General features: G+C 40.4%; 2 protein-coding genes across 5 annotated transcripts in view; one reads left to right on the top strand and one right to left on the bottom strand.

Annotated features, from left to right (window-relative positions):
* The window catches only part of CIR1 (corepressor interacting with RBPJ, CIR1), a 20,640-nt gene extending 17,217 nt beyond the window's left edge, over positions 1–3,423 (bottom strand). The window contains exon 1 of the mRNA XM_070935297.1: positions 3,123–3,423. Coding sequence (XP_070791398.1) covers positions 3,123–3,194 — 72 coding nt within the window. The 5' untranslated portion in view covers positions 3,195–3,423. The remainder of the gene's footprint in view (positions 1–3,122) is intronic.
* SCRN3 (secernin 3) lies at positions 3,363–19,365 on the top strand. 4 transcript variants are annotated; one of them, XM_070935019.1, is made up of 8 exons: positions 3,363–3,527; positions 5,623–5,794; positions 7,118–7,299; positions 8,853–9,052; positions 10,125–10,337; positions 13,498–13,660; positions 15,185–15,365; positions 17,318–19,365. In XM_070935019.1, the coding sequence occupies exons 2-8, from the start codon at positions 5,624–5,626 to the stop codon at positions 17,471–17,473; spliced, it is 1,266 nt and encodes a 421-aa protein (XP_070791120.1). In that variant the 5' UTR covers positions 3,363–3,527; position 5,623; the 3' UTR covers positions 17,474–19,365. The 4 variants fall into 4 exon arrangements, with proteins under 4 accessions (XP_070791120.1, XP_070791280.1, XP_070791044.1 ...); XM_070935179.1 differs by having other exon boundaries at positions 3,363–3,565; XM_070934943.1 differs by lacking the exon at positions 3,363–3,527 and adding an exon at positions 3,591–3,701.

Below are 19,365 nucleotides of genomic sequence, written 5' to 3'. Positions count from 1 at the left end.
GACAACCTATACAATTTAGTCTCTATGGCACTCCTTTGCTTGAGGGTTGGTAAGAAAACACCCCTAAAGGTAGCTGAACCAACAGATGTGTTCATTTTAGAAGAAAAAGACATTTGAAATGAACCAAACTAATAACTGATGAAATAGGCAATTAACAGCTTAAAAAACCAGGAAGATGGGATTTTACAGATTCTGATGACTAAATCAATGGAAACAGCCTTGATATTAACATTGTCTCTATAAAATGATATATTATTAGTAATTAATATTATTATTAGTAATCTACTTAAGTATGTAAATAATTGTGAACAATTTGATATTAAATGTGAAGTACTCTTTTTACAATGCAGGTAAATTACAGGAGAAACTTCTGTGATCAAAAAGATCCCCAGGAATTGTCTAATACAGGCCGGATGGGTCATGCACAGGCCATGCCCACCCCAGCTCAGCAAAGGGGAAAATGTCGCAATACCTCACATGATGGCAATGTGACGCCATGAGTTTGATACCCGTGATCTAATACCTTTTGCTGTTTTGGTTGATGGACAAGATCCCTCTCCTTTTTTCACTGGAAATTTGAAGTTCCATGCTATATCAACATCTGTTGTGGCCCATCAGCAGCCTGTGCAGCTAGTAGCTGATTCCGACAGCAAGGAGGCTGGTGTGGTGCTGCGCCAGCAGTCTGGGCAGCTGGCACTCGAGTCAGACAATGAGGATGCTGGAGAAGATGTGGTACCAGAGGCGGGGATTCAGCCAGGGCCTTCAGAACTTCCAGAAGCTCCCATAAGTGAAGGGGAAGAAGAGGAGGAGCCTATTCTCAGTGCACGGGTGCACAGAGCTGCCAAAAGGAGGAGTGGCTCCTCAGGAGGAGGTCTCCTCGAGAGTAAGGCTTGGGGCTAATTGGCCACTCCCTTAGCCTATTTAAGGAAGGACGACGACTGAGGCAATTTGCAGGGAACAACTTCGTTCACTCTCCTTCACGTCTTGATCTTAGTTCTCTGCAAATTGCTTCTGGGCTTTCTACCAACGAAAGTAAGATTACGATTATTTATTCTTTGGATTCTTGTAGGCTGTTAAGAAAGATAATTAACAGCCTTTGTTTGAAAAAGACTGATTTAATTTAGTAAACTAAGGTTTGTACAGACTTTGTGTGTGCTGCGTTCTTTGGGGTCCGTAGCTGGGGCAGAACATCTGCTGTTTGCTTATTTGAGAACAAAAAGCATATCTCTACTGAGTTCAGTGAGACTCATTTCTAGATAAGGACTGTAGCCTAAAAAGCTTCATTAATATAAACATTGAATGACAAACCTGGCAATTATACTTATTTTACGGTTTAGTATGTCATTTTTGTTGCTTTTGTTTTGTGCCTTTGGGTCAGTTTTTCACTCCTGGCAAGTGACTGGACTATAGATCCTGTGGGTGTTTTCTGAAATGAGTTGCAACTCCCTGCTTCTTAGGAATGAGAATGTGTGACTGGCCCAACGTCACCCAGTTGGCTTTGTCCCTCAGGCAGGACTAAAGCTTATGGTCCCCTAGTTTCTAGACTAATGCCTTAACTACTACACCAATCTGGCACTATACTACGTGCACAAAGTGTCATATACGTCCAGAAACATGTAGAGCATCATATCATATGTAGAGAGAATACAGCCTAAGCACCAATTCACATTATATTTTGTAGATATCTTTGTGGCTAGCCATCTACATCTTCAAAGTCGACCTCAGGACAGTTATTCACAACCTTTGAGCATCGGTATAAATGTATATTTTGTACAATTTTTTATTTATTTATAAATAACGCAAAGCAACAAACGTATCTAACGCTCCTTTATTCTCTTATTGTCCCCAAAACAGCAATACCGTGAAGTGGGCTGGGCTAAGAAAGAGCAACTGGCCACCCAGCTGGCTTTTATGCCTCAGCGGTGAACTAGAACTCCCAGTCTCCCAGTTTCTATTTTGATGCCTTAACCACTAGACAAAACTGGCTCTATGCCAGGGATAGACAACCTGAAGTTATTTTTTTGACTTCAATTCTCCTCGGTTCATGCCAGCATGGCTGGCAAAGATCTGTAGGAGTGGTATTTCAAAATATCTGGAAGATTTCCTGATTCTGCTTTAATGGATGATGTCTGGAAATCCATTTGATAGTTGCCCCTCCTAAACTCTTCCATTGCTAATTCCTCCATCCCATTTTATTTCTGCCCCATTTTTATTCTTAAGCATATAAAACAATACGAGTTATAGTTGCAAATCTAGAGTCTAGCAGCAGACACCTGCTTTAAATTCAACAGGATAGGCTGTGGAAAAGAAATGCCTAAAACCGGGAAACAAATCAAAGCATTATAGTATAAAAGGGGCACCCTGTCCCCCACTCTTTGGTGAGTAAAGAGGACTCATAATGGAAACAGTAATTTCTGGTCCCTACCAGGACAATTATCTCCAAGCAAAACAAAGCAGAGATAGGAGAAGGGGGTGGGGGGATAAATTGGCAATATGCTGGATTTATTTGTTTACTTTGGAGGACAGGAGGGGATTTTTTTTTTTTTTTTTTTTTTTGCACCCAGGATGCATATTCAGATCTTTTTTTTTTTTTCAGGGAGGAAGGAAAACCCAACAGGGAGAATTTCCGAAAGCTCCTTCAAACTGACTAAATCAATACAGGCAGTCCTCGACTTACAACCCCAATTGAGCCCAAAAATTCTGTCCTTAATAAGTGAGACCTCTTGTTAAATGAGTTTTGCCCACCTTTTCTTGCCACGGCTGTTAAGCGAACCCCCTGCAGTGGTTAAGCCGACAACCCAGTTGTTAAGTGAATCTAGCTTCCCCATTGACTTTGCTCTCATCAGAAGGTGTTCACACGATCCCGAGTGGGGGCCGCACTGCAACCTTCATAAATATGAACCAGTGGCCAAGCATCCACATTTTGGTTGTCTGAACAACGATCGTTAAGTGTGAAAAAAAAAAAACTTTTTTTCCCAGGGACGTTGTAACTTCCAACGGCCACCAAACGAACTGCTGTAAATCGAGGACTCCCTGTGTACATAAACATCTCCCATTCAGGGAGAGGGGCTTCTCTCCGGCTGCCCTGCGGGAAATGGCCCCGAGACCGACGGGCCGCTCACCTTTTTAATATTGGACTTAGAGGCGGGATGAAAGTCCTTCTTGCACATGAAGTTAGCGAATGACTTCCCCATGGTGGCGAGGCGGCGGCGGCGGCGGCTGCCGCGGGGTCGGAGAAAGAGAAAGCGGCGGCCCTTTTTACGTTGCGACGGTGCCTATTTTGGCTTCCTCCGCCCTCCGCTTCTATTTACTTCACCCGAGCCAGCTTCGGCTTTGACCCGGGGCTTCCGGGGCGAGATCGGCAGCAGCGGCGACGTTTTCTACAAGCTGGAGAAGGCCGGGAAGCTGCTCTGCGGCCCCGCCTGAGCAGGATTGGACGCCGACTGGGAGGGCGGAAAAAGCATCAGCGCGGCGCCTGCTCCGCGCAAGGCAAAGGCGGTGACGCCAGACCGACTTGTGGATCTGACGTAAGGCTTTTGCGAGGCGCTGCCGGTTTCCCCATTGAGTAAGAGAACCGCAGGGGGGGGAAAAAGAAACGGCTACCCGTAACCGATCGGGCTTGGGTGAAACAGAAACAACAGGGAGCAGATTTACAACAGAAAACCAAACGAGCCAATTGAAGCAATGTGGATTCAGCAAGGGTGGAAAAAAAACAACAGCAGCAGCTTGCTAGCTTGGTGTGATCTGTTGCCCGTTGTTGCTTTGACATTTTGCAAATCCTTGGCAAAGTTTTAAAGTACAACTTGTGCGCCTTCGGGTTTGTTTTGGCTTTGGCTGCGGTTGCGCAAACTAGCAGGGTCTGGTTTACAAACGTGAAGCCATAAAACCGGGCTCGGCAAGCCAGCATGGTTAAGGGGGAACCGATGCCCGGGTAGCGTGAACCTTAACACGGAGACTTGTCAGATCTAGAGCCTGAACTTTAACACTCGTGTCGTGGCACCTTAATCCTGTTTGTCTATTTTTATTCGCGCAAGCAGCCTAGAAACTAGCGAGTAAGCGATGAAGTTGCTGTTTTTTGGAAAATAAATCTTCCCCCATTGGTCTTCCAACAGCCAAGTTCTGAAAAGCATCCAGGTTGGGAAAAGCTACCTCCTTGCAATGTTTGGGACTAACTTGTGCTAGTGGAGAATCTGCCTATTACTACTCTGTCTTTCTGACAGCCGCTTGATTTAGCCTGACAATGTTTCCCTTCCTTCCCCCTTCTGGTTTCTTATGTGCAGTGCACTTCTCACTTGATATGCTCCTCCTCCTCTTGCCTATTCCATTAAAAAAAATCCTACTTTTTTATATATACAAGGTAACAATCATAACAATATTCCTCCTCCTATTTTCCCCACAACAACAAAGCTGCAAGATGAGTTAGGCTGAGAGAGAAAGTGACTAGCCCAAAGTCACCCAATTAGTTTTTCATGCCCAAGGAGGACTAGAACTTACAGTCTCCTGGTTTCTAGGTCAGCATCTTAACCACTTAACCAAACTGGCTTTCATATACAGTATTTACTTATTCATTTACGTGTCTGGCATCTGATCTCACAAAAACAGCTGGATTCATGCAGCCTATTTTGTAATTCAAGTGGATAGAGAGATCCACTTTAAGATGAAATTGAGTCTTGAATGATCTTTCCTCTAGGTTCGTGATGGCGAACCTATGGCACGCGTGCCACAGGTGGCACACGGAGCCATATCTGGGGGCACACAAGTATTGCCCTAGCTCAGCTCCAGCACGCATGTGCACGCTGGCCAACTAATTTTGAGGCCTTCTGGGCCCACTGGAAGTCAGGAAATGGGCCGTTTCCGGCCTCCAGAGGGCCTCCGGTAGGGATGGGGAAGGCCGTTTTTGCCCTCCCCAGCCTCCTAGAAAGCCCCTGGAGCCTGGGGAGAGTGAAAAACGGGCCTTCTGGTCCCACCAGAAGTCAGGAAACAGGCCATTTCCAGTCTCTGGAGGGCCTCCAGGAGGTGGGGAAGGCTGTTTTCGCTCTCCCCAGGCTCCAAGAAAGCCTCTGGAGCCTGGGGAGAGCGAAAAAACGGGCCTACCAGGCCCACCGTGCCATCGCATGCCAAAAGTGGGTGGGAGCACGGGTGGGTCATGCATGCATGTGCAGGGGGTGGGGCGCATTGAATTATGGGTGTGGGCACACGTGTGCGACCCCCCGCGCAACCTCCGTTTTTGCCCACGCAACGGCAAAAAGGTTAGCCATCACTGCTCTAGAACTTGTAGAAATTTCTATAACCTTTTCAGCAGTAAACAGTGGTTGGATATATAACGGTTAGATAGTGGATGTCTCTAAAAGATCTAAAATTCTCCTGATCTCTAGGTCAGTATTTGTAAACTATGCTGGCTGAGAATTCTGGGAGTTGAAGTCTACATATCTTAAAAGCTGCTAAAGTTGGGAAACACTGGTCTAGTCACACATAGTTCTGCTCAACAATTTATTTATGACCTTGTGCAATATTTTCCACTATATTTTTTGTAAAATATCTATCTTAAGGGAAATTACAATAGTGGTTCATCCATTATGGAGCAATCAGAGAGATATTATTGTTTATTGCTTTATTTTTCAGGATGGCTAACAGTGTTGCTGAACCCTTTTCCTGTGATACTTTTGTGGCTCTGCCTCCAGCCACACTAGGTGGCCGAATCATCTTTGGGAAAAATTCTGATAGGCCTTCCGATGAAGTCCAGGAGATTGTGTTTTTTCCTGCTGCTGTTCATGATCCAGGACAAAAAGTTGAGGTAAGAGCAATAATTCTGGAAATATCCTAAAACCTATTGGGAAGTTTTATCTGAGAAACTTTAAAGATAAAATAAACATATTTATATCCAAAATCAAATGCTTGGGTAATTGTATAGCTTGCCTGCATAGGTATCTACATGGAATTGAAATGATGAACTGTGCATTGCAGTTTTTTGATGCAAACCATGTGACCTGTAAAATTTGCAGTCAAATCTGGGTTCAAAAGAGAGAGGGAGAGACAGAGGAAGAGATTTATTTTGTGATGTCATGGTGTACCTTTTATCATTTTTGCATCATTGCGGTTTCTAGTAGATACCTATACTGGATTGAAATTGTAAACCAAGAATAGAAGTTGCCCAGCCATCAAAATCTGGTTTATTTCAAGCCTGATCATTGGAGAATACAAATTAGCTGTCAGGTTTTGGCTCAAAGTTGCAATTAACCATCATGTGGTTTGTCTGGTTTGGGGTTTTGTGTATTCTGCAAACTCAGCCATTACAATGTATAATCTGTGGTTTATGATTTAATTCATTATTTAATCCAAGCAAATTGTAATCCAAACTATGATTAAGCAAATGATGGCTTAGCACAATGTGTATGATTCTAGTTACTATTATTTGCACCCAATGAAAATAGTTCTCCATAATTCCAGGCATCAATCTTTCCTAATTCTGTGGTATTTTAAGAACTTTTGCAAGCAAATTATTTAATCCTTTTCATCAATATTTGATTTGGTATAGGGTCAGACATCTAAATTTGAATGATTTTTCTCTTTACCTTGCACAGTGAGAGATAGACAACTCAAGGTCATTCCAACAAAATATATTCTCTATCTTAGAATATTTAGAATACATTTTAGGGTATGGGCCAGTAAAATGAGGACCCAGTTTGTTGGGGGCAATATGCTAACATTGTAAACTGCTTAGGGCTGTAAAGCACTATGAAGCAGTATATAAGTCTAAGTGCTATTGCTGTAGCCTCTTATCCTGAATTTAAAGGTAAAATCTTGCATGAAGATAGTTCTGAATTTGGATACAGCTTTCATAAGAAAAATGGTCTAAAAGGCAGGATTTGAGCCCATAAATTGTTACATTTAGACAATATGCACAAATTTATGAGGGCACTCAGATTTTTGCTCTTGTTGCCTTCCACTGGAACCTCTAAATTCCAGGACCTCATTTTGTTCAAAAGAATCTCATAATTCCAGTCAGAGGTTTGAGAGCCCCACAGCACTATGGTAAAAGCTCAGGGAAGTACTGAATCGGTTGTATGTAATTTTAAAAATAATCTGTAAAATATCTTTGAAATTATCATTATTGTAGTGTACTTACATAGAAATCGAACAAGTACCCGAAACCTATGCAGTTGTCCTGAGCCGTCCATCCTGGCTATGGGGTGCTGAAATGGGAGCTAATGAATGTGGAGTCTGCATTGGGAATGAAGCCGTATGGGGAAAAGAAGAAGTCTGCGATGATGAAGCTCTGCTTGGCATGGACCTTGTCAGGTTGTTATTAAGTCTGTTGGATAAGATGTGAAACCAAGTGGAAACCAAATGGTTGTTTTATACTTGCGGTGCTTTGTCAAACAGCCGTCTCTGGAAAATACTGTATGAGATGGAAAATAAACAACTCTGATATTTGATCTGGAGCAGGGGTGTCAAACTCGATTTCATTGAGGGCCACATCAGGTTTGTGTTTGACCTCGGGGGGGATTTGTGGCATGGCCAGGGTGGGCATGGCCAGCTCAATGTCAGTCATGTCGGGGGTGCCTGTGGTGGCCCGAATGTTCTGCCAGTGAAAAGGAGATCCGTTTCCACTGGCAGAGGGTATAGGAGGCCATCGCAGGTGAAAACGGAGCCCAGGTGGGCCACATGCGGCCCTCTTGAGCTCTCTTTTCACTGGCAGAGGCACCACGAGCCAGTCCTTCGCTGTTTCCAGGCAGCCCTGCGGGCCAGATCTAAGTACCCCACGGGCCGGATCTGGCCAGCAGGCCTTGAGTTTGACACCTCTGATCTGGAGGGTTTATGGGCAAATGGGGGCTTAATGCAGAATGGTGCTACTAAAATGAAAAACTGAAACATAAGCTTTTGAAGGAATTACTTTGGCCTGGTCCAGAAACTATGAATGGTACAAGATACTACAGGTAGTTACTGACCCACGACCGGGGTGTAATCCAGCAGGTTCTGACAGGTTCTGGAGAACCAGTAGCAGAAATTTTGAGTAGTTTGGAGAACTGGCAAATACCACTTCTGGCTGGTCCCAGAGTGGGGAGGGAGATTTTGCAGTATCCTTCCCCTGGAGTGGGATGGGAATGGAGATTTTGCAGTATCCTTCCCCTGCCATGCCCACCAAGTGACGCCCACAGAACCGTAGTAAAAAAATTTGAATTTCACCACTGCCCACGACCCTTTGTTTAATGACCACTTGAAGTTATGATGGTGCTGAAAAAAAGTGACTTGCAACCGTTCCTCACATTTGCAGCCTTCGGAGGGTCCCACAGTAACATGTTCAAAATTTGGGCGCTTAGCAATCAAAATGTATTTCTGCAGTTGCAGCATCCTGGTCCCACAATCACATGATCACCATTTGTGACTTTCCTAGGTACTTCTGACAAACAAAGTCAATGGGGGAAGTTGGATTCACAATGGCCGCAGTGATTTGCTTAACATCTACAACAAAAAAAGGTGGAAAAATCAGCCATGATTCACTTAATGGCTACATCACTTAGCAACAGAAGTTGGCACTCTTAATTGTGGTCATAAATCAAGGATTACTTACAGTTCATAAAATCTGATTTTCCTACGGACAGCCTACCAGTTCGAGAATGTCCGTAAGAAAGTTTTGCATGCGCAAACAGGCAAATGTCACTTGTGTCATTGCAGTTTTGTAGTTACTAGGATGTGTAGACGCGTGTGATAGTTTTCATCCCAAAAACCTTGTTTTAAGGTTTTTGAACATGAGCCCAGATTGAGAAATAAACGAGCATGTTCAAATTCTGTCTTTTAAAGTTGAAGATGAAGAATGTTACAGAAAGCTAAACACTTTAATTTGATTTTAGGCTTGGACTTGAAAGAGCGGATACTGCAGAAAAGGCTGTCAGTGTTATCATTGAATTGTTGGACAAGTATAATCAAGGTGGAAACTGTATGGAGAGTGAAATGACATTTACCTACCATAACAGCTTTTTGATAGCAGATAGAAAAGAAGCTTGGGTTCTGGAAACATCTGGAAAGTACTGGGCTGCAGAGAAAGTAAAAGGTATGAATAATAACTTTTATTCAATTTTAAAATGTCTCAGTGGACAACGTCTGTCTATCATATCTCTCAATCAATCTGTCTGTCTTTCTATCATCTAATCCATCATATCTTTCTCTCTCTGTCTGTCTCTCTCTTCAGCAGAGCTATATTGGTAAAAGTGATGCTATTGACGCTACTGACGCTATTACACTTTTTACAGAAAGCAAGCCTGTTACAATCTCTGGATTCTCTGCCAGCATAAAAAGCAGCTATAATCCTCATTTAAACCTGAAAGGTTTCTGGGGCAACGTACATCCCTTTCTTCAGATTTCTTCAGCACTGAAGAAAAAGAGAATGGGTGGGAAAAGGAAAGCATTTTAGAAATTATTCTTCCTGCGGACACACTCCAACATGCTTCGTCCTCATCTGTTTAAAAAAATTAAGTGGGTGAACAGTTATAATGAAAAATCTTAGCATTATATTAAAAACTGGCATACATTTCAGTTGCCAAGACCTGGCTGCTTTCTTCCGGTCATGTGCTTAATTTCTCTTTTCCAGTCATGGTATTGAGTTAGTGCTAATGCTTAAATTGATACTTGGTTATTTACAGTTTAAGCTGGAGAAAAAGTTAAATTTATAATTGGCCCAATGTATTTATTATGGCCAAGTATAATTATTGCAAATGAGGAAGGAGTGAGGCAATAGCAATAGCACTTAGACTTATATACCACTTCACAGTGCTTTACAGCCCTCTCTAAGCAGTTTTACAGAGTCAGCATATTTTCCCCAACAATCTGGGTCCTCATTTTACCCACCTCGGAAGGATGGAAGGCTGAGTCAACCTTGAGCCTAGTGAGATTTGATTTGCCAAATTGCAGGCAGCCAGCAGGCAGCAGAAGTAGCCTGCAGTACTGCACTTTAACCACCGTGCCACCGTGGCGCATAAGAAGCACTCAACATTCATATTGTTGGATTTAGATTCTTTCCAAATTTCTAACAGTAAATTTAGACATCTCAATAATTTTTAAGTAGGTCAGTTTGGGGCAGAAACATTTAGAAGTGTAATAGCTTGTTTTCTTCTCCTTTTAAACAGAAGGAACGCGGAATATTTCCAACCAGCTATCAATCACAACAAAAATTGACAGTGAACATCCAGAGCTAAGGAATTATGCTCTAAGCAAAGGCTGGTGGGATGGTAAAGAAGTATTTGATTTTGCTGCCATGTACTCATATGTAAACACTGCCAGAATGACAACTGCAAGTGGCAGATATTGTGAAGGCTATAAACTACTGAAGAAATATGCAGGTACCTTTGTTGTTATAGAAGAACTTACAGTTGTATTTCATAGTTGGGTTTGGATGTAGTGTTTTATGAGATTCAAAATATATTTTTTTTACCTGAAAGAACAGGATTAATATCTATCTTAATTATGTTAGTTTTCCTTGGTTTTGCTTTGAACAAGAGATCTACATACTGCCCTTTTATTTAAGATGCATATGTCAAACTCCATAACTTTTTGAATAATCCTTAACAAATACTGTAGCTGACTATTTATTTTAAATAGCTTAATTCCAGCTTGAGGCTCAATAGCATTAAGGTTCATTCTGATGATGTATATATTAAGAATACCTTGACATCCTCTTTTGGTGGGAAAATGTCTCTCATGATTCTTGTTATGGTGATTTCTAATTTGAGTGAACTACTGTTTCGAATGAAGGCAAATATACAAGTCCAGGGATAATGTTACAGGTTCCAATTTGAGTCAGTCACTGGGACCAAACGTTTAGTCTTCTGAGCTTTTGGACTTGCGCTGGAGCCCATCCTTAGTGAACTTTAGAAGTAGAAGTTCCCTGAAGATTCCAGCACAAGTTCTAGCACGAGTCCAAAAACTCAGAAGACTAAACCTCCGGTCCCAGTGACGACCCAGACTGGATCCCAAAATACTGTTTTTAAGCCTCTTTTCTGAGGTTTTGCCATGGTTTTATGTATTGGATAACTTAGATCATCTACATAGTTCCTGAATCAAATGCAGCAAGAGAACTTACACCGCTAAAATGTATTATCCATATATCATATATCTATGCAAGGAGTTCCAATACTTTATATAGAATTCACCCTAAATTGGCAACTTAAGGCCTTTAGCAATTTTTAAGTTTTTCTATCTCTTTTCTACCTGTCTCTCTTTCCCCATACCTATTTTCTGCCCCATCTCTGTCCCACTGTTTGTATTATTTAGAACACAATTTTTGTGTTTATCCAAAAATAGCCTGCCAGAAACACATTGCTCTTTCCAGTCTGATCTCTTCATCTGGTGATGGGTTAAGGTTGCCCATCACCAGATTCTCAGAGAGTGTAATCAATAGCCCTGCTGCCCAGGGATTCTGGAGCTGCAGTGTTAACCACACATTTGGAGGGAGACAATGTCTCAGTGGTTAGAGTGCAGTACTGCAGTCTACTTCTGCTGATTGCTGGCTGCCTGCAATTTGGCAGTTCGAATCTCACCAGGCTCAAGGTTGACTCAGCCTTCCATCCTTCCGAGGTCGGTAAAATGATGATCCAGATTGTTGGGGGCCTTATGCTGACTCTGTAAACCGCTTAGAGAGGGCTGTAAAGCACTGTAAAGTGGTATACCCCGACCTTCTTTCCTTCCGTTGCGAGCTGAAGATGTGGCTCTTCCGTCAACTTAACTGATGCGTTTGGAGGTACATTGTTATAATTTTAAATTGTTTTAATAGGGTTGCTGATTTTAATTTTTATTTCATTGTGATTTGTATTGGAAATTGTCACTTTGTAAGCCGCCTTGAGTCCCCAGGGAGAAAGGCAGCATATAAATCGCAACAACAACAACAACAACAACAACAACAACAATAATAATAATAATATATATGTCTAAGTGCTATAGCTATTGCTATGTATCACTTTGAAATATTTCTTTTTTGAAGTTTTGTTAGAGTTTCCAAAATGGCTGAGTCAAGGAAAAGGTCATGTTTTCTCCCTTGCTACTATCAGTTTCAACAATACAAATCAGAATTACTTGTAAAGGCATGTGTGCTTTGGGAAAAAAAAATAAGCCAAACACAGTTGCACCCTTCTGTTTCAATATTCGTTTTACCGTGTCCCGCCATTCTCAATTGCAGTAGTTATTTTGGGCTTCCTAGTGGATTCCTTCCCTGTATGATTGTCCTGTAATCATGCAAATTTCATTCATTTGCAGAATAGCAGGTTCTTAATGCTGAACATCTTTTTAATACTTGTTTAAGGTTATGGATGTTTTGGAGTTCTATTAGTGTATTTCTTCTAAATCCCTATTTTTTGGGTACTTAACTGAACCATTTTTAAGTCACACCAGGTGTTCAAGTGATCAGTCAATGCAGTTTTTTTTTTAGTTGTGAGAGAATCATTGCTGTAAACCACCTTTGTCTCTAAAGGTTTTACTTTCATTTATTTAACAGGAAATCTAAAATTGATATAAAGAAATTGTTTTAAATACCGCAATTGCTATTTTAAATTGATTACAGAATATTCTGAATTTACAGGAAGACATGCTGAAAATCTAAATTGGGAAAGGAACTGTCACCATGGAAGGAAAGTCCTTTTTAAAAAAAAAAGATTTACAGATGCCTGAGATCAGAGATTTGGCTGATTATTCCAAGACCATGTCTAATCTCCAGCCTGTACCCAACTCTTTATCATGTACATATACTTTGACTGTGTCTTCTTTCTTTCAATCTCTTCTACTCTTCTTTCTTGCCTTCTGCTTCAGCTCTCATTTTCATGGAACACTCTTTCTCCACCTTGCTCTCTTATATTATCCTGTTTTGCTTTATTTCGTTTTTCCTGCGGGATTTTTTGTTACCTTTTTTTCTGCATAACCCTAACCAGAATCCCATTTCACTTCTGTTCTCTATAGCAGATTGCAGCTGTGGTCCAAGAATTTTTTTTTCTGTTAGAAATGGAGTCAAAATGGTGCTTTTCATATCTTCCCATTTGAGAAAAAGATACCAAGCACATTTATTTATTTAGAGGTATTCCTTTGCCTATCACTTCACAGTACTCAGGCTGGCTCCCAACAATAAACTACAATTAAAATAACCTTAGAAGCTTAAAACAATATTTCTAAAATTAAATAATAGTAATATTAATAGCATATCCTGGGTCCTTGGGAAGAACTCGTTAGGCATACAAAAATATCATATCCAGTCTGAACATCTGTCTGACTGCCTGACAAACCATAACAAATATAACAGAGCCATAAAAATTCCAGGGATTGCCAGAGTAAACAGGTAAGCATTTAGCAGTTGTTTTAAAATCTAAAGTTGAAAAGAAAAATTGAAGTTACAGTGTTGCCATTTCTTTTAAATATACAAGTTGCTTTATTCCTGCTTTTTAGCAATTTTGCATAAATATGAAATAGTATAAAAGTATATACAGTATTAAATAAATAACCTATCTTAACTACCGGTAGGTAATATAACAGCTGAGACCATGATGACAATTCTTCGAGATAAAGAGAGTGGCCTTAACATGGAAGGTGCCTTCATGACCACAGGAAGCATGGTTTCTATACTTCCCCAAGATCCTAGTCTTCCTTGCATTCATTTCTTCACTGGAACGCCAGATCCTGAAAGGTAACGCAAATAAATATGTCATAATATTTACCAACTGACTATTGGGGGCGAGTCATTGGCCCCCATGGAGAAGGCTCGCAACTTGGGTGTCCTCCTGGACTCACGGCTGTCTTTGGAAGAGCCCTTGACGGCCGTGGCCAGGGGGACTTTTTATCAGGTCCGCCTGATTCGCCAGTTGCGTCCCTTTCTGGATAGGGACTCGTTAAATACGGTCACTCATGGGGCTCCCCTTCAGGAGCACCCGGAGGCTCCAGCAGGTCCAGAATGTGGCCGCGCGGGTGGTTATGGGAGCAGTGTGGCGCTCCCATGTGACCCCCCCTCCTGTGTGAGCTGCACTGGCTCCCGGTGGTCTTCCGGGTGCGCTTCAAGGTTTTGGTTACCACCTTTAGAGCGCTCCATGGCATCAGATCGGGGTATTTATGAGACCGCCTTCTGCTACCAATAGCCTCTCACCGACCAGTACGCTCTCATAGAGAGGGGCTTCTCAGGGTGCCGTCGGCCAAACAGTGTCGACTGACGGCCCCCAGGGGGAGAGCCTTCTCTGTGGGGGCACCTGCCATCTGGAACGAGCTCCCCCCAGAGATACAGAGGATCCCGGATCTGCGCACGTTTCGTTGTGCTCTCAAAACTTTTTTATTTCAGCAGGCTGGCCTGGCCTAACTCTCCCTTTTAAATTTTTAAATCATTTGATTTGTTTTATAAATTGGGTGTTTTAATCTGTGTTTCGGCCAAAATATTTAATAATTTTAAGGGACTTTTAATGTTTGTATTATCTGTATTTTATCTTGGCTGTTCACCGCCCTGAGTCCTCCGGGAGTAGGGCGGTATAGAAATTTGATAAATAAATAAATAAAATAAATAAGAACAAAATCTTAATCATCTCCTTATTTTTGTCATTTTAAATAAAAGGCTTGAAACCTTTCCGGAAGTATTAAATATGACCCAGTGTAAGTAAAGTAAAGATCAATAGAAGCTTTAGAAAAGTACAAGACTAAAGAATCTGGTAAAATTTTTGATTCATCTTAAGCCAATTCTGTAACAGGAAAGGTATTTAATGCTTTAATATCTATGGAGATTCTCAGTCATCCAGGTCATGGTTGTCCCAACGATGCTTTTTCAAGAGGTAACTGGAGTTTCTGGTTTTTCTTTGTGGACGTTGCGCTTCTCATCCAAGAAGCTTCTTCTACTCTTGAGCTGAAGAAGCTTCTTGGATGAGAAGTGAAACATCTTCAAATAATAACAAAAAAGTACAGTTGAAAAAGCATCTTTGGGATAATGTTTCAGTGGTTTTCGGCTGGAAGCATTAATTGTTCTTCTTTTAAAGTACGCTAGGAATCTGATCTGCTGGGAAGCCATCTTCTTGGTTCCAGAAACATTTCTACCTAATCAACTAGATTGTGACTGATATGAGAACTGATAAGAAAAGTTAGGTTCTCCTGGAATTTATGCCGAGTGAACATAACACTGTAATGTGAAAGTAGCAACTACTTTTCCATATTTGCTTATTTTCATTTTATTTTTTAGGTCTGTTTTTAAACCTTTCATTTTTGTGGAAAATATTACCCAGCTTCTAAAAACTAGTTCTCCGGTGTTTGGCCATGAGGATCCAGTTAAAAAGCAGCCACGGTTTCATACGAAGCCTGACAGAAGACATGAGCTCTATCGAACGCATGAACGGGCAGTTGCCATGATGGAGTCATCAAAGGTGGGTTGATCTTGGAATTGCAAAATGTGATTTAATTTGGAAATTCAAAGTAAGAACGTCTAGAATCTGTTGCATTTGTAGAAGCTGATATGCCTTGAAAAATTGTTCTGGCATATCAATTTTCAAGCCGAGGGTTAACATGAATTTATGGAATTCACGAGCAGGTTTTATGCATTCTCAGTAAACTCCCCCCAAATTCTTCATAACTATACTTTTAACAGCCATGCATTAAATACGATGTGAGAGCTCAAACCATTTATATTCAGAATTCTTACTGAACTCTTGGCAACAAATCAGGAGGAGCCTGGTAGCATCTTTTCTGACTAATATTTTTGTATTCAAAGGCATCAGCTTTCATTAGCTGCAGCTCAGTTTGTCCTCACAATCTTCTTCCTGTCACATTCAAACTCTCCTTCTTTTGTAACTTCTGGTTGTGGTTTTAACTATTTCCTCTTTGGCCTATGTTTTTCATTTTTTAGCTTAACATACTTAAATTTTGGTTCTGGATTAAATAGATTTTTGTTCCCTGAAACTCATTTGAAAGAAACAGTTGTTATGTCCTCTTCCTTTCCAATTCTCCTTTGAAGAAATCTTGCTAGACACAACTAGAAACAGTTTCCCTTTTGGCTCAATATATAAGGAATAGAGTGTTGTGGCTCCGTCCTCTGAACCTATCTTATCGGAGGAAGAAGGCTCCGAACATGAAGGAGAGGAGACGGCCAGGCCTCCCTCTCCAGGACCTTCCTCTCTGGCAATGCCTCAGGTGTCTCCCGAAGGAGAAGAGATTGGCCAGGAGCCAGGTGTTTCCGAGCCGTCGGATAGTGACGAAGAAACATTGTGGTTGGACCCACGCCAGCGTCGGAGACAAGTGGGCGCAGCAGAAAAGGAGGCGTGCCAGAGATTAAGCTGAGTCACTGGATCACACCCCACAGGCTATAAAAGGGAGTGTGGTGGCCATTCGGACTCTGTGACCGACAAAGCTAATCTCTGGCGAGGTACTTTGCACCTTCGGACACAACACCTATTTGCTGTGGATTTAATTACAAACTGGACTATTCAAACTGTGTGTATTTTTGTCTGTGTTATCGGAGTAAAAGTTCTTGGAAGGCAGCATCGGAGTTGCTGCCAAGTTCCTTATCACTGAGTGTTTGAAGAGTTTATTTAACCCTCGGCTGGCTGGTTGGGTGTGTGCGTGGTACGGGGACAGAACAGAGAGGGGAAAAAACAGGAATAATTAATCCACCTTTAATGCATGTTGGCTCTTCATATACCTGTTTTCTGTGAGAAGGAATTCCTTTCTAAACATTTGCTTTTGTCCTCCATATTTCAGACTCTTTCCTTTCTGTCGTCTCTTTAAATATTTATCCCTGCAGACCTTGTCTAGATGCTTCCAGCCACTCCTTCAAACTTAGGTCTCCAGAACCTGTCAGAACCTCCTGGATTTCACCCCTGAGCAAGAGGCTACTTCTCAGATTGGTTGGAGTCTCGAGCTGGAGCTTGCTAAGGGATTCATAATTTGAAGACTCAACATTTGTTGCAAACCTTTCCCTATATGAATTTTTTTTCATTATGTTGCTGGTTTAAACATGTTTAACTTGTATCTCCCTTTTCATTCAGGAGCTCTTAACAATGTACACCGTGCTCCCTTTTTCCCCCCATAGTAATTTTCTATTGTTAACTGCTCAGAGTCACTTAAATGAGACAGGCAGTGTAGAAATGTGGCAATTACATCAATAAAGTAAACAATTCAGTGAAGTTTTTCTGGCTGCAAGTGGCTGGACAAAAGTCAGCATGTGACTTTCTATGGCTGAAGGTGAACTATAATTTGGGTCTCTACACAGTCTAACATTCTAACCACTAGATCACACCGGTTCTCATTTAAAGTTAATTTTAGCAATCATTTGCTGTGTACAAGGTTTATATTTGATTCTATTTTCAAATTTGTTTTCTAGGAAAAGGCTGCACTGATCATGGAAAAGATCCAAAAACTGGAGAAAACAAAGATTGATGAGATGGACTGTATTCTCCAGAATGGGTCCCTGAATGTTGATCAAGCAGTTAATCTTTTTTCAGATTGTGTTGAAGAAGAAATACGTATATATGCATGACAAAATATCTGCAGTTGTTTCCCTTTATTAATCCAAGTGTTGTTTTCCAAAACAGCTTTATTCACTGTACAATGCTACTGGCCAAATAGCATTTATTATGTAAACTAGCTGGAAGATAAAATATTGGCATTAGCCTTAATAGAATATAATTGCTAATTTTAAATGTGACATGCAACCCATCCAAAGTTTAAAACATCTACAAAATTACTGGGTTTTTGTTTACTCTGCATATATTTTCAGCCTGTATTTGTTTGTTATTTCATACACTTACTGGCCAAATGTCGTACATGTTTAATAAGCAGAATTAATAATAATTTATATGCTGCCCCTCTCCCAACAACTTCAACATTTAAAAATCTAGTTGGACAAGAAGCAAAATAAATAAAGCAAATAAGTGAAGTAACTAATTCTGGAATTAATATATAATTAACCTAATCGACCCCAAGACATTTTAAAGACCAAAGTGGCTTTTGAGAAAACCAAAGCCTGTAAATTACAGCACATTTCCCATTTTCTTGTAAATGGTTTCTCAGATGCAAATTTAAATATTTAAGAAAACAACTTTTAAGAATTCAAGAAAGTATTTCTTTCTATACAGTTCTATTGCAGAAGTATGAAAATGTGGATATGGTTAACACGAATGCCTTTAATCTAAAAATAATAATATACATTCAGTGAGGTCTGTATATGATTTGAACTCGTACACAGACTTAGTCTTTGACAATGGATTAAAAGAATAAAAATTCTGTCCTGAAAAGCTCGCATTAAAAACATAATACTTCAGGATAGTTTGAATAGGATGTTATTTCCAATGTCATTATACACTGGATTTCCAACAGAAATTAGATGCATTGGCCCCTATTAGAAGAATAGGCTTCACTAAATAGCATTGTTCCACTGCTTCTATACATTATTGGAACATCATCTAAAGTTGGTGGTAATCAGATATAATTCAAAGCACCTCTGCAAAATGTGCTAATCACATAAAATCAAGAAATTGTTAGATAATGGGAAAGCTCTGATTGCCATATAATTATGATAATGGATGTTTGTAAGATGCCTTCATTGGTAATAGGACCTTGTTGGGTTCAGATTTCATTCCTCCTTTGGTTTCTCATCAGTAAGTGGAAGGAAAGAAAAGCTCAAGCAGTTAATCCAATGTTCATAAATAGGATGTTTTGCTGCTGAATGTCAAAATTGGTTTTAAAAAACAATCTAAATATTTTTCAGGCAATAAAGGAGGACTGTTGGGAGCCAGTTATAGAAAGGTATGCAGTCAAGTCATAGGAACATTTAAGTCCTTCTGATTTATCTAATGAATTAAATATAGCGTTTAATTTTAAAAAAGGGTATTTTCTGAGTTGAAAGCCTAAATTTGGGCAGAAAACTCATTTGAGTGGCAATCTTATGCCTATGGCAGTTAGGTAGTATAGCACTTTAATATGTGAATAAAATTGCACTATTAATGTCCAGAAGACTATTAATCATTTAGTTGTAATTCTTGACAATATAACTGAAAACCAGGTATATAAATTAGTTGCATGTCCCAATCTGGCATACATAAAAATGTGATGAATTCAAGAAGGAATTAACAAAAAATTATATCCATGAAAAAAAAATTCTTACGTAATATGAGATATTTTTATGAAAAATAACAATTGCTACCACAACAGCAAAAATATCAAGAATGAAATGCCATCTTCCTATGTGGGGGGATACAACCTAGAGCTGAATGTCACAAAAGTTCAAATTGAATACTCTTACCATGGCACTTTGGACTTTAAGCTTGAATCTATCTATTATATTAAGCCATAATTTAAACTATGATTAATTTGGAGCTTAATATTTGTATGAACCAGCTCTGAATTATTTAATAAATGATGTTTAAATAA

This window comes from Pituophis catenifer, unplaced genomic scaffold (assembly GCF_029215685.1).
Source record: "Pituophis catenifer annectens isolate HBS135680 unplaced genomic scaffold, rPitCat1.0.hap2 SCAF_1, whole genome shotgun sequence".
Classification (NCBI taxonomy): Eukaryota; Metazoa; Chordata; class Lepidosauria; order Squamata; family Colubridae; genus Pituophis; species Pituophis catenifer.
The sequence above is the reverse complement of the archived record's forward strand: the minus strand, read 5'-3'. Positions and strand labels throughout refer to the sequence as shown.